Genomic DNA, 15,265 nt, shown 5'->3' with positions numbered 1-15,265 from the left:
TCCAGAATGCTGGAATGTCAGACTCCCATCACCGTGCCCAGCTCCAGACTCGCCTCTTTAGACAGAGGCGGCTGTGGCACTGCACAGGTTGCTTTCTTATCTAACTACCACCATCAAGCAAGGCAGACAGGGGGCAGTGCCCACCTCAAAAGGTTCTTGTAAGCATTAAATTTAAAAAAGAAAATCACATGACCATGAATGTTACCTGACACACATTCAATACCCACAGCCCCACCTGGGTCAGGGAAGGTAAGGCTTACAAAGGGCTGGGCGTGCAAGGGGCGTAGCTTGTGGTAGGCTAACACACACAGGGTTGGGATTTACAAGGGTTAGGTGTAAGAGGCTAAATTTATAGGCAGCAGGGTTTGCAAGAGCTTTCATTCCAGCCTGGACACAGGGCTCCTGGCTATCCTTACCCTCACTGTGTCTCTCACAACCAACGTGGGTTTGGCCAACCATTCCCACAGCCTTCTATTTTATAAGAACTTCTCGGGGACTTGGGAGCAGTGTTGCTTTAGAAAAAAGCCACCAAGGGGGCCGTATAGGTGACCCAGTAGTTAGGAGCACATACTGCTCTTGCAGAGGACTGGAGCTCAGGTCCCAGTACCCACGGTCAGACAGTCTGTAATTCCAGCTCCATAGGCTCTGACTTCCTCTGCGGGCCACTGCGCTAATGTGCCCTATCCACAGGCAGCCATACACAGGATTGAAAACAATCAAGGTTGGGGATTTAGCTCAGTGCTAGAGTGCTTGCCTAGAAAGCGCAAGGCCCTGGGTTCGGTCCCCAGCTCCGAAAAAAAGAGAAAAAAAAACCAAAAACAATCAAAATAAATCTAAAAGAGAGATAAACAAAAGTGTAATTTTACAGTATTAAAAATGGCCCTGTCAAGACAAAGAGGGCACCAGCATACTTCCTACCAGCTATGCAGTCACTGTAGGTTGGGCAATGTGTTTGGAGGACAAAAGAGCCTCATGTGGGGGTTTGGGGGAAGAACCATGGGGTGTCTGTGAAGAGTGGACACAGCTCTCTCTGGAGAGATCACTGTTGTACCCTCTCGTGTTGAGGGACAGGGAACCCCAGGCATTCAGCACGACCAGCAGTCCTGCTGTGAGAAGCACCTCACCAGCCAGTCCCTCAGGCCAAGGTGGCTGTCGACCCAGTGCCCACGTACCAACCAGATGGCAGCCAAGCTTTCACTGGGCAGGGAAGCAGTAAGCTCTAGGAAGTGAGATGTCCAGGGGTAGAGAGGACAGGAGGTAAGTTTGGAACTGTCTACATTTCGGGATTTCCAGAAGTCTCTGGAATAGCCAATGCCCATCCAAAGGACTGGTCTCAAAGAGCAGGGAGCCATCCTCTGACTGTGGTTCGCTCACATTCTATGAGCCATTTTTGCAGTCAGTCTGTCACAGCTCTATGGTCACCCTTCTTGTATGGATGAGCAAATGAAGCCTTACAGAGCGGAGGAAGGGGCGGATCCGAGAGAGACAGAACCTGGGAAAGGATATGTGGACCATCCCAGAGCCAGCCTGGATGTGTTGTGGTCTGATTTCTGAGTGGCTAGTATATCCCAGAGAACCCCAGCTTTCTCCCAGAGTCCCTTTGAAAGTCTCAGGGAAATCTAACATTAAGATATCTGCCTTGGGGGCGGGGAAGTGTAGCTCAGTGGGTAGCTTGCCTGGCTAGCATGCAGGAAGCCCTGGGTTCTGTCGTAAGTACCAGGTTAAACTAGGTTCTGAATGTGGAAGCAGAAGGAGGAAGAGTTCAAGGTCATACCAAGTTCAAGAGTCTGGGTGTCCTGAGACTCTGCACTTAATCAATCAATCAAACAAACAAACAAACAAACAAATGCCTTGCCTGGAGAATAGAGCCAGCCCAGCATTCCCCCCACCCCCTGGCTTACTTCTGTGACTTAAAAGCATCATTTTCAAATAAGACTTGGGGTTGCACCCAGCCAGCTCTGCCACACCCTCTCCCCATTGCTGGGTACCCAGCTTCCCTTCTTCACCAGTCCCTATGAAAGATGGCTTGGGGCCAGGCACCCCAGAGACTGAGACACCAACTCACTCATGAAGTTGACGACTGGGGTCTTCTTGGTCTTTGAGGGTTTGACCACCCTGGGTTGAACCCAGACATGGGTTTCCTCGGGAGCAGGGGGCGATTCCACCTCGTTCATCTCATCCACCTCCGGTTTCTGATTGTAGTGCTCTTCTGGCGGTGGTAAGGGAGAAAGAGAACATGCTGGATTCATGAGAATTCCCTTCAGTTTGGTTTTGTTTTTAAGACAGGATCTTACTCTGTAGACCAGGCTAGCCTCAAACTCAGAGATCCACTCGCCTCTGCCTCCCACCATCAAGGGAGATCCTTAGCCACTAGATCCATCCCTAAAGTCCTCTTCGGAAAGAGCACCTTACAGACCGAACGTGTGTGTGGTTTGGTTTCACAAAGAGTCATTTCATCTGCAGAGAGGAGGTTATGCTGGGGACAGGCTACCCCGGTGGAATTCTACCAGCCCTGAGAATGGTCAGCTTGGGTCCATGTTTACTCTGAACCTCAGAGAAGGGGCCCTGCGTGGGGTGGGGTGCAGCAGCCACGCCTGAATGCTCACTCTCCCCACCTCTTCCACACAACCATCTCCCCCCACCCCATCCCTACCCAAAGCCCCAGAATTGAAGCTCTCTCTGAGGTCCCCTGCTTCCTGGATTTGTTGGGGCAATGTCACAAAGACTCACGTCTTATTTCTACCCCTAGTGACAGGGACCACTCACCTGGCCTAAGTCATGGCTCAGCCACAGAAATTTGCTGTCTTAACACTGGACCTGGCTGGGCACAGTGACTCATGCCTCTCATCTCGGTGTGCAGGGAAGCTGAAGCAGGAGGATTGCTTCAAGTTCAAGGCCAGCCTGGCTACATCGTGAGTAACTTGACTGTCTAGGCTACATAAGGGACCCTACGCCCTAGGTGGCTTTCTATTGATGTGATAACCACCAGGACCAAGGGTGGGAGGGAAGGGTTTACTCCGCTCACAGGATACAGTTCAGTGAGGAAGCCAAAGCGGAAGCCAAGCGGCAGGAACTGAAGCAGAGGCCAAGAAGGAGCGGCGCTGACTGCCTTGCTCTCCATACTTCTCATCCTGCCTGTACAACCCAAGACCTCCTGTCCAGGGCTGCTACTACCCACATTGGCTGGGCCATCCCCTAGTCAAAAAATGCCCCCGGACATGGCCAGGCTGATAGAGACGTTTTTTCTCAGCCGAGGCTCCTTTTTCTCAGGAGACACTAGATTGTGTCAAGATGACAGAACGAAAAACACCACAAAAAAATCCCTAACCAACACACACACACACACACATATTCACTCTCTCTCTCTCTCTCTCTCTCTCTCTCTCTCTCTCTCTCTCTCTCTCTCTCTCTCTCTCTCTCTCAACTTATAAGGCAGGGCATGTCTCACAGACCTGTAATTTTCATACTCCAGAGGCCGAGGCAGGAGAATTGTGAGGTCAAGGACGACCTGGACTACATAGCAGGATTCAGTCTCAAAAAGGTATTAGATCTGGTACACTGAACTATCCAGTGTGGTTTCAAAGATTGCAGATTGGTTGGCCAAAATCCCTCAATCATTTTCTGTTCAAGGGCATCCTGTGCTCTCCCCTCTCCATTACCATGACCCACCCCTGACCCCCCGTTTTAAAGCACTTCGGTTCATGGGCTGGACTACCCTTAGTTGTTCAGGACAACGGAAGTGGCTCCATCTGCAAGTGACTGCCGGAACACCAAGATGACACCCAGCAAAGCAGAATCTGAGAGTGGGGATGGCCTTCCCGAGCCGCTTTACCCATGGTGAGCCCCCAGGCAGCCCCCGCTGAGGACCACAGTTCTCCACAAGAATTTGTAAGGGAGTCAGGAAGTCCTTCCACACACCTCAGAGGAGAAAGCCCAGAGACTCCCTGGTGTCCAGTAGGTAAACCTGCCGGACACCGCCCCTTTGAAGCTCAGCCCACCCACCTTAACCTTGCTTATTAACACTCCCACGGGCCGATGAGGGAGGGGGGTGAGAGCCCCCCAGACCGGCAGTCTGCTTCATAGGAAAATGCTGTCTCCAGTGGGAGAGTCAGACTGTCGTCAGTGGATGAGTTTGGGCGAAGACTCTTTCAAGAAGGAAAAATGAAGCACCCATGGGCCTGTCTGATTCCACAAAGGCTCATCGTCCCCAAGGGCTATCTTCAAAGAGCACCAGCCTGGGCCTCAGTGTCATCCACCAGCAGGGCAGGTGTCCAAATGAAAGGCCAATAAGAGGTGAGGCACCCCTGTCTTTCTAGGTGGGCACTGGGAAGTGGATGGGGACTGACTTATCCCAGGCTAGCTCTGGCCTAAGAGGAGAAGGGACAGGGAAAGCAGAGATGAAGGAACCCACCTATGGCTGGCTGGAATTTCATCTTTGCTACCGGGAGCTCCAGTTTCATGGCCCACCATTCCCCCAATACCCCATACCTGGGAGAAGCTGACCAAACTCCAAAGTGACCAAGTGATGCAAACCCCACTCCCTGAGAGCCAAGGAAAAAGAATGCCTCGCAGCAAGGCCCGAGGTTCCCAAGGCTGGGACTCCCAAAGCATGGTAGCACCAGCTCTGGGCTGAACCCCAGCAGAGCCCCTGGGCTGTCCAGGCGGCCCCGATGCCCGTCTAATCAATGCAGGCATTCACCGGCCCCTCACTGACCGGCCGGACTGTCTGGGCATGGGCTGGGTTTCTTCCACTGGCCTTAAGCCCTGATGACTTAAAACCCCAGCTTTCCTGAGCCAAATCTGGTTTGGAAGGGTCTGAGGGGCTCTCTCTGCCCCTTCAGGAGAAGGGCAAGCGGTCCTGGTCCCTAGTGGTCACTCAGTGGAAAGCTGAGAATCAAGTACCCAATGCATAGGGGTGTGGGACCCAAAGGGACTTGGGCACTTCCTGGTGCCCATCCCTGCATAGACCAGGCTCTACTCACTCCCCGGACATCCCCTAGCTCTGAGTGTGGTGACAACTGCGCCTTCAGGCCCTGTCACAACTCCTCATCTTTCTGCTAGGAGAGACGGGGCGGCCACTGCACACATGGAGACGCTGAAGCTCAGAGAGGTAGAGGAATGTGAAGGCCCCATCTAAGCTCACAGGGCTGGGTGTAGCTGCACACGGTGCTGGGTTCCTCTCCAGCCTGATATCCCCCCACGGGGAGCTGCCGGATAGAAGGAAAGTTCTATCCTGATCCTCAAATCCCTGTGTCCCCATTATAGGTCATGGCCTTAAGGGTGCCACGGCAACACCCTTATTTAGTGGCTTATGCAGATAAGCTAAGTTAGGGGAGGTTTTCTGCATGGCTAGCTGAGAAAACCATGGTGCCTGCCAAACAGAGTTGGGTGTTTTCCACCACAAATAAAGGAATAAGCCCACGGGCACCGTGGGATGGGTAAGCCAGTGTCTGGGGCCTCGGTGTGCTCTGGCTGCTTGAAAGAGGCCTCTGTGGCGGTGAGGGTCTCTATTCACTGGCACGCTGGACACACCTGCACACACACCACCACCCCTCGTGCCCTGGAGCGCACCAGCAGCTGTAATAACAAGACAACCAGGTCCTTGAGGAGACTGGGGCTCATGGGAACGTGCAGGTGGCAGGTGCACCCCTGTCTGACATCCAGAGACTGTGTGAAGACGGAGATAAGACTTGTCTCCAGGGAAGAGTTGTCATAGGGACTCGGCACAAGGCAGGCATGGGGTAGCCTGTGAGCAGGGTGTAAATTGTTCCTGTTTCCATCCCGGACCTCCGGTGGTGCCCTTCTCATCAGCTGGAGTGGCAGAGGGCCTACTGTGAACTATGACCTCTGTTCTTCCACATTCCAGGGTCCAACACACTGACCCCATGTCCGTCTCAGGGACAGTACAGACAAGAGGGTCACCACTGCATGAGCACCCTCCCCTGCAGGAGAGCCCACTCCCTCCCTACCCTGTCAGCCCAGGCCGGCTGTTAGAACTACACAGATAGAAATCTCAGCCACAGCCATCGGCCCGGCTTGCGATCTCAAGCTCTCTTCTGAGACACGACTTCTGAGAGCCCAGAGAATTATTCCAGAGCATAAAGGGCACGTTAGGGTTGAGAATGTGAGGTGTTTACGGTGGGAAGGAAAAAACGGATGCTTTCTAAGCAGCCCAGTGTGAGCCGACAGAGTCATGCTCGTAGGCTCCCCTGTGTCCCAGCTGCCCCAGCCCCACGCAGCCCTGAGAGCAGTCAGAAAGCCATGTTCAGGACAAGGGTTCCAGTACCTGTGGCCTGGGCACTGATTGCTTTGAGTTTCATGTTTAATCACCTCAGCTTTTTGTGCAGGTTTTGTTCAGGGAATGAAACAGAGGCTTAATATGTAGCCTTCGCTGCTCTCTAATTCATGGCAATCCTCCTGCCTCGACCACCCAAGTGCTAGGATGACATTTGTGAGCTACGGCTGCCCGCTTACAACCATCTGTTTTAAGCAGATTGTGGGTGCTAAGGAAAGGGGGAGAGGGGTTCAAGTCAAGGCCATATCCACTGTCCACTGGGACCAGGCCAAGGAGCTGCCTGTGAGGGGCATCTCAGGACAGTGGTGTCTACAGAGGGCAGGGGTGAGTGCAGAGGGTAGAGGGGGCAGGGGTGGCTGCAGGTCTGAGTTTGGATCTGACTTCATTTCCACAGCAGAGCTGTGGCCCTCGAGCCACCTACCTCGGTAGCACAGGTTGTTCCGGCAGCCACCTCCATAGCTGGACGGACACTCAGAGCAGGGGCGGCCATGTTTGTAGGGAGCCTCACCAATCCAGTTTCCCCTGGAGACAGAACAGAAACTCCATGAAGGAGGTCATCTTTTAGGGCCAGAACTCCACTGGGGGAACTGTAAACAGGGTCCCCGATAGGTCTGGGTAAGGGAAACGCAGCAGCTTGACCTCCCACTCCAGTACCAGTCAGCCAGGGGGCTCTGGGTACTGTGATGAGAGCTGGTCACTGAGCACTGTGTAAGGAATGGCTCCTGAGTGACATATGCAGCCCCAGACCCATCTAAGTGACCTCAGCCAGTGTCCCCAGCCCTGGGCTTTGGCTCGTTATTCATTTAGTGGGTAGTCACCAGGACAACCCGCAGTCAGTGATCACGATAGTATCTATAAAGCAAAGAAGCCCACCAGGGTGGCCTGTGGTGACTTTCTAGAGAGGCAGGAGCTCCCGCTAGAGCCGACAAGATGAGGCACAGACACCTCTGTGTACCCCGTGGCTCACTCCACCGGCTAAATGGGGGAGAGCAACCCTGAACCAGGGAGAGAGGTGGTTCGTGTTGGGGGGAGGGGTCTTGCTTCCTCTTCCGTACTGTCACAGTACACCCTCCTCTCTATAGGCCCACCTGGGCAGCTGGGACAATCTCTGGACGTGGCTGTGGACCCCACAGTTCTAACCCCTCAAATATCTGGGCTAGGGACCCACAGTGCGGGGCACTGAGGTGAATGTCAGTGGGACATCAGGCATAGACTGAAATACCCCCAACTGTTCATGGGAGAGCGTGGTGGTCTTCTTGCCCACAGGTGTTTTGTCCTGCTCCCCAAACCAAGTTCTCCTCAGCACACTGGACTCTGTTTCCTTAAAGACAGGGCCACGCCTCCAGGCTTCCCATAAGAGATTAGCATTCCCCGAGCTGGCAGGCCTTTCTAGCTAGACAGCAGATGGCTAGGCTCCCAAACCTTGGACTAGCCCATGGATGGCACTGTCTACACACATGAGGCCGTAGGGACAAGAGCCAGGCACATCTTGCTCTATTCCCAGCCTCTTGCACATCATCCCCTCCCTGGTTCCACGATGGTGTCCAGAGGGGCTAAGAGCCTAGGAATGCCTCTTGAAAGGAAAGGGCATGGGAATTGTGGAATACTATACAGCAGTCAAAAATATCTAGCAAACACACTGACCGTGGATGGGTCTCACAGGCAGTGCCCGCCCCTCTTCACAATGGAAGAAGCCTCCCCTGTGACCGCACTTCAGTATGGGTCTTTAGGAAAGCCATGTTAATGCAATCCAGAGAGCGGGGGTGGGGGGGTCCTGCTCCAGTAGGACCAGTACCCTCATGAGAGAGTCCCAAAGCACATGCTCACTTTCTGACCTCTTCCATAGCCATGTGCACACGCAGAAGGAAAATGGGTGACTGCAAGTCAGGGGACATTTCCCTAGAATCAATGCCTCTGCACCTTCATTCTAGATTTCTACTCTCCCACACAGCAAGTGTCTGCCATTAGGCCCTAGCCTGAAGTGTTCACTATATATAGGTCCTAGGCTAGTCCAACAGAAGACCATGATGCTGAGGTGCCTTTACCAAGAAAGGGGAGAGAATAGCGATGGGGAAGGGGAAGCTTTTATTTCTGTTAAAAAAAAATCCTTTTGCATTTATTTGTTTAATGTGTATGCATGTGGGAGTTGGCCTTTTCTTCCTGCTATGTAGGTCCTGGGAATCGAACTCAGGTCATCTGATTTGGAGGCAATCCCCTTTATCTGCTGAGCCATCTCACTGGCCCTAAGAGTTGTTTCTGATTAGAGGGCTCAACCTGTGGCTCCATTTCAGAGAAAACGGCACTGGTAATGTGTTCTCTCTCTCTCTCTCTCTCTCTCTCTCTCTCTCTCTCTCTCTCTCTCTCTCTCCTGTTCCCCTCCTCTCTTCCCACTCTCTCCCTGCTCACCCCATTCTCCACTCTGCTTCTCCTTCTGCCAGACAACTACTGCTACCCTTGCTTGTACAAGCGGTCTTAGGAGATGACTCAGAAAACCAATGGGAGCAATTGTGGTATCCGCCCCCCTCTATCCATGACTGATCTAGTTCTGGCCAACGACATTTTGTGGGGCAATGCCAGAGGAGACAACTCATTCCAACAATTCTACTATGTTAAATGGAACTGGATGTGAAGACAAAACGCTGGAACTCAGCAGCCACCTTGAGGCCATGAGGACCTTAAGGAGGCCCAAGTTGTTGCTGACTCTCCAGGCCCCTTGCTTACCTCGAAGCAGCCATTTCTAGACTCTTTGTTAGTGAGGTAACTAAGACTTCGCCCTTGAGACCAGTTTTAGCTCATTCCCCCTCCCCCCACTCCCACCCTCCGTGTGACTAACTAGCATGTCCCAGGCTGGCTTGTGTGGCCGAGACAGCGTGGTCTTACTTTGGAGAATAATTGCAGACGAGATACACGGCGTTCTCCCAGATGTCTCCCCAGACGCTCATGCTCCGACAGGTGTGCACAGCACAGCCGATCTTGTTGGTGGTGGCCCAAACCATCTGAAATGACAGCACCATGTTGTAGCTCAGTGCCCCCCCACCAGGGCAACCCGCCTGGGAGTCTGTAGGTCTTTTTTAAAAAAACGAGCTATATGCACAACTGTGAAAAGCCTCGGCAGCGTAAAACTGTCACAGACGTTTCCAGAGCCTACCCCAAGTCTCTCCTCCGTGTGGGACCCGACCAGTGTGCTCTGAGACAAAGGCCTCGTGTGCTCACATTTTCAAACGCAGTCCCCGGGGCTGGGGCATGGGCTGAGTGGAGTTCAGCCCCGCGTTACCTGTGTATAGTGGGTGCACATGGCCCCTGAGCAGCGCTCGGGGCACCATGGGTTGCACTCGTGGGGGTACGGGTAGGTGTAATCCTTCACCTCGTCATACCACGACTGCACGTGGAACCCAGGGGAGCGGTACCTGTAGGGACAGAAGTGGCAGTGGGTCACAGATCAGGACAGGCTCCCAGTGCCATGCCAGCACCTGCCTGAAACACCCCATTTTGGGTGGCCTCCAAGCGTCCAAGAGCGTGCATGCGTGCATGTGTGTGTAGGAGACATTGACTTCTGTCGCCTAAATTATGTATCCATTTTCACGCACAACAGGAGAAATACAAGCAACTCAAGGAGCCAAGGTTTCAGACACTGCGGCCAAGGCCACCTTGATTCAAGATGTGAATGCTCGCAGGATTGGGGAGGGTGGCAGGCCTGTCATCTCAGCCATTCCAGAAGGTTAACGCAGGGGGATGTCAAGTTCAAAGCCAGCCTGCAGAGTGAATTCACTAGACAACTTGAGAACTTGACTCAAAACAAAAAGTGAAAAGAGGGGTGGGTGAGGCTGGGCAGTGATATTTACACGTAGGGGGCGCCCCATACACACACACACAACCACACACACACCACACACACACACACACACACACATACACACACACAACCACACACACACATACACACACACAACCACACACACACACACACACACACACACACACACAAAACAGAGGAGAGAGAGGAGGAGGGGAGAGAGAATCAATCAGGGCCAAAAAGGATTGAAAAGAGAAAGAGGAGAGAGAGAGACAGACAGAGAGAGACAGAGACACAGAGAGAATCAATCAGTGCCAAGAGAGAAAGAGAGAGGAGAGAGACTCAATCGGGTCAAGGCCAAGCAGAAGGACTTTGCAAGAAGACAGAGGGACGAAGGACAGACATATATTACAGATATTAAGTGGATGAGGAGTGACACACAGCTCTGACACTGTGGTAGGACCATTGATCTGCAGCCATTGCCCCAGGATAGCCTTGAACTCACAATTCCCTTGCCTCCCCATCCTGAGTGCTGGGGTCCCAGGTTCGAGCCACTATGCACTCACTGTCCTGTTTTGTTTCAGTCAGGAAGAAAAACAAGAGCTTGTCAGTGCACCCACGGCAAGAGTAAACGGGGCGGTTCGTAGAGAATGTTTCAGGCTAAGCGACCCTTCATGACAGCATTGTGGCCAGCCAGGCAGTTTGAGGTCTTGTAACAATTACCAGCTGGGACCAGCACCAGCATCTGTGGTCAGCAAGTACTGGGACACAGCCTCCCACCCTGGTCAGCCCCTCAGAGGCCGTGCCATCAGGAGCTGGGGCAGAAGGGGGCCTGTCTGCCACTCCTAGGATACTGTACGCATACCAGCATGCCTTAGGGGAGAATCCTACCCATCAAAGCGGGGACAGTCTGAGCCTCTGACCTGATCCCTGTCCCAGCACCCCTGGAGGGTGACCGGAGGACTTCAGAATAGAACCAAGCACCAAACCAAAGCCATGGGGACAGAAAGGCTGCACGTGGGTCTGTTAAGACATCTTCACACAAGGAATGCTATGCTTGCTACATGCCACTATGCTAGAGGGAAGGGGACCAATAGAAGGAAAAGGGGGGCCAGCAGGGGCTGGGGTGGGGTGCAGTCTGGGCTGCAGCTGGAATTTTGTAAAACCTGGTGCTTGGCCAAGCAGTAGGCTAGAAATGAGGAGCTATGCCTGTCAAGGCTGCAGACTGCCCCATTAGGTGGTTTGTCTGTTTGTTTGTCTGTTTGTTTGTCTGTTTGTGTGTCTGTTGTGCTGGGTATAGAACCCAGAGCCTCCCATCTATCAGGCATGTACCCTACCACCCGACACCTTGATGACACACAGGAATGACGAGCCCTCTGGGGCCACAGCCAGCTCACACTTAAGCATGAGAATGCTGCAGCCCCAGGTCAGGTGCCGCCGCTCTTACCTGCCCCAGTGCACAGCCAGGTTCTGCCCAATGGACAGGAGAAGGCTGGCGGGCCCATGCTCCCACAGGCACCTCTGTGCCCACGCGGCTGCCGACCTCTCCAGCTCGTCATCCCAGGTCTGTAGGGGAGAGAGACGGCAGCAGACCGTCAGGAGGACGAAACAGAAAGCCCAGCCTCAGGACTGTCAGAGCACAGGCTGTACCTCTCTCACTTGTGAGGAGCCCCGGTGAGGGCACAAGTGGGTGGTTGAGCGGATCGTCAAATGACAGCAGTCAGACACCCAGAGGCCAGGTGACAGCCTAGTCACTCACAGGCTGTGCTTACGGGCCAAGAGTACCCACAGCCCCAGGGCGAGCCTTGGAGACACCCAAGTCTCTCCCCCGCCCTCCTGCATCATTCCTGGAAAGTGCTCTCTTATTTCATTTTACAGAATAGAGAGCCGAGGCTTTGAGACGCCAGGCCAGAGGCCCAGAGTCTCATGCCCAGATAGTCTAGAACCAGCTCTGGAAAATCTACTGAGGTAGAGGTTCTAGGCCAGGGGCAAGGAGTGGCCCTGTGGTGTGTATCAGTTTTATCCTCCTCCCAACCCTCACCTCAATTCTGGAGAGCCAAGGGGGACATTTCCATGCTGGAACTCAGGGACAACGGCCATTTCACCTGACTACCCCAAACAGCCTGTAGCAAGAACTCAGGAGAACTGGCCTCTCTGGCAAAGGCCAGGCATGACAAAGCAGCTTAAAAGAGGGGACCACCCAGGTACGTACCCAAGAACTCTGCCATGAGATTTTTATGTTTCTAACCATCCCCCTAAAAGAGAAGCACATACCCACTCCACAGGCTGAGGTCTTAGAAAGGTGCACACGTTTCCAGAGGGAAAAGATACAGGCTTATACCGTGCTCCCCCAAAGCAGCCTTACTTGGGCCCGCATAGCTGGCCACTCATTCTAGACCCTTGAGACCATGAAGGACCCATTAGTCCAGTCTGGAAGAGGGTTGTACTGGCTGGTTTTGTGTATCAACTTGGCACAAGCTGGAGTTATCACAGAGAAAGTAGCCTCTCCCTTGAGGAAATGCCTCCATGAGATCTAGCATTTTCTCAATTAGTGATCAAGGGTGGGAGGGCCCATTGTGGGTGGTGCCATCCCTGGGCTGGTGGTCCTGGGTTCTATAAGAAAGCAGGCTGAGCAAGCCAGGGGAAGCAAGCCAGTAAGTAACATCCCTCCATGGCCTCTGCATCAGCTCCTGCCTCCTGACCTGCTTGAGTTCCAGTCCTGACTTCCTTTGGTGATGAACAGCAATGTGGAAGTGTTAGCTGAATAAACCCTTTCCTCCCCAACTTGCTTCTGGTCATGAGGTTTGTGTAGGAATAGAAACCCTGATTAAGACAAAAGTCAGTGACTGCTTGGGGGAGGAGGTAGCCCTGTGTCATGGGGGACACAGACAGAAACAGGACTGGACAGGGAGAGAAGCCGGGCCTTGGCTTCACTGAGGGAGAGAGAGAAAAGAGGGACTAGAAGAGAGAGAAGGGGTGAGGTGGGCGCCTGGGGGCAAGGTGCTTGCGTTTTAGTTGGAAGAGGGCTGTAGCTGAGTCTGCAGTGTTCATCTCAGTTGGCCGAATGCTTGCCTCGCATGCCACAACCCTGGGCTGCATACACTGGGCCCAGTGGAGGACGGACAACTGTAGTCCTAGCACTTGGGAGATGGAGCAGAAGAGCAGAAGTTCGAGGCCATAGTTGACTGCATATCGAGTTTGAAGCCAGCCTCAGCTGCCAGAAAGGGGGCCAGGCACATCAGTAACCCCAATACTTACGAGGTTGGATGCAGATGGGTGAGAAGTTGAGTCAATCCCAGCTACATAGTGAGTTCGGGCATAGCCAGGACCTCTCCAAAAAATCCTAAGACGACTGCACCCGCCCTGGGCCCGCCATCACCCCGGTGGGATGCTCACCATGTACTCCATGTTGGAGGCAGGGGGATACACCTGACCTCGCAGCTTGTTGTGCAGCATGAGGATTTCCTGACGGTCTGACATGGGGATGGCCCTGCGCACGCGTGAGTGTGGCTCTGCATGCTGGTACTTGCTGAGCAGCCTCTCCAGGCTTGTGGTGTTGGGAAGGAAAAAGGCCTGTACTCCGCAGACCAGCAGAGCCAGCCCCACCGGGACCATATTGTTCAGAAGACAGCTCATGGCTCCACGCCTGCAGCCACGACTAAGGGGACAAGGCAGCCTGGGCTCCTGAAGTAGGGCTGGGCACTGGAAGGTTCTGGAAGGAAAAGAGGAAGTAGGACACAGCAAATTAGAACCAGGTCAGGCATGCCCAATGCCACCTCATCAGAACAGGGAGGGCTCCGTCCCAGAAGCCAAAGTTGCCCCCTGGTCTTTGCTCACACAGATATGCCAGGAATGTGACTATCAGGTGGGCTTGGGAGTGCCAGGGGGCAAGGTGGACAGAGGTAGGGAGGGGATGGAAGAGAGTTCTAGAGAGCTACTTGCTGACCCAGGAGACAGAGCAGAGCCAGAATTTCTCTATGACCCAGAAGTATGATCCTATAGTTCCCATTCTATAAATGGGACAGCTCAGGTTAAGGTATCTAACCAACAGGAGCTGAGGAGAGAGGGGTGTTCTTAGGGTTCCGGCGGTGTTCACTGTCTGTTTCACAGCACTCTCTGGAAGGGCTTCCATTTTGACTTGGGAATACCAACACACCTGATTCAAGGACAGGGACACCCCAAAGCCAGACAGTCCAGTCCGGCTCTGAGGTTCTTGCATACTATCTTGCCTTCTGGGCAGGACGCTCGGAGGCAGGTCAAGCGGTGACTCTGTCTGTAGATGAGGACTCACTAATGAAGCCTCTGGGAGGCTCAGCCAGGTCACGCCCCTGGAAACCCTCCAGAGTCCCAACCAAGCCCAAAGGCACTACATAGAGAGGCGGAGCCCAGCTGCTCTCTAGTCTGCCAGAATCAAACTGTGCCCTGCCCCAAGGGACGAGGCCTCGGCAGGCAGAACCCGGGAGACCGTGGAATGCCCGCAGTGTGCAATGGCCCCAGCTAGAAAGCACACCAAGAATGCAGACCATCCAGAGTGCCCGAGCTCTCTCGGGTCAGTCACACCACCATCTGTGCACATCCCAAGCTGCAGAGTCAGGTCAAAGTGACACGCCAACACGTCACTGCCTCTCCACCCTGGGATCGTGGCCATGCCCCACCTGGGTTTCTCCGTGCTTGGCTAGCGTGAAAGGCAGGAGCCAGAGCATTAACAGTCATGTGACCTTACTATGACCAACCAGATGAAAACCCAGGCCTAACTAAAACAGAATCGGAGTGCAGTCGGGAGGAGAAACGATGAATCCATTGGTGGCGGGAAATGGGGTAGAGAATCATACAGCAGGTAAAAGGAGACAATAAATATGTCATGGCGGTAAGTTATAAAAACTGGTAGGAGATGGTGTTAATGATACTGCATGTATGTTTACTATGTAGGGCTAGGGACACAGCTCAGCAGTGGACCGGCCGCCTTCTTTTCCCAGAGCTGGAAAAACATAGACAGAGACAACACACACATACAAACACACACAGAGTCATACACACACACAGATACACACACATACATAAGTACACATATACGCACATACACACATGCACACATACAACATGCACACAGATATACACACACAGATATATGTATACACAAACATTCAGACATACATGCACATAGAGACACAAATATA

The 15,265-nt window shown here is 53.3% G+C and overlaps 1 protein-coding gene across 1 annotated transcript in view; it reads right to left on the bottom strand.

The window, feature by feature from the left end:
- The window catches only part of Crispld2 (cysteine rich secretory protein LCCL domain containing 2), a 41,059-nt gene extending 27,335 nt beyond the window's left edge, over nt 1-13,724 (bottom strand). The window contains exons 1-6 of the mRNA XM_032888015.1: nt 13,485-13,724; nt 11,536-11,654; nt 9,570-9,702; nt 9,176-9,291; nt 6,717-6,817; nt 2,066-2,209 (exon numbers count right to left, since the gene is read on the bottom strand). Of these exons, the coding sequence (XP_032743906.1) occupies nt 2,066-2,209; nt 6,717-6,817; nt 9,176-9,291; nt 9,570-9,702; nt 11,536-11,654; nt 13,485-13,724 (853 nt within the window). The remainder of the gene's footprint in view (nt 1-2,065; nt 2,210-6,716; nt 6,818-9,175; nt 9,292-9,569; nt 9,703-11,535; nt 11,655-13,484) is intronic.
- Between the last annotated feature and the right edge of the window lie 1,541 nt (nt 13,725-15,265).

The sequence above is a fragment of the Rattus rattus genome, chromosome 17, assembly GCF_011064425.1.
Source record: "Rattus rattus isolate New Zealand chromosome 17, Rrattus_CSIRO_v1, whole genome shotgun sequence".
Classification (NCBI taxonomy): domain Eukaryota; kingdom Metazoa; phylum Chordata; class Mammalia; order Rodentia; family Muridae; genus Rattus; species Rattus rattus.
The sequence above is the reverse complement of the archived record's forward strand: the minus strand, read 5'-3'. Positions and strand labels throughout refer to the sequence as shown.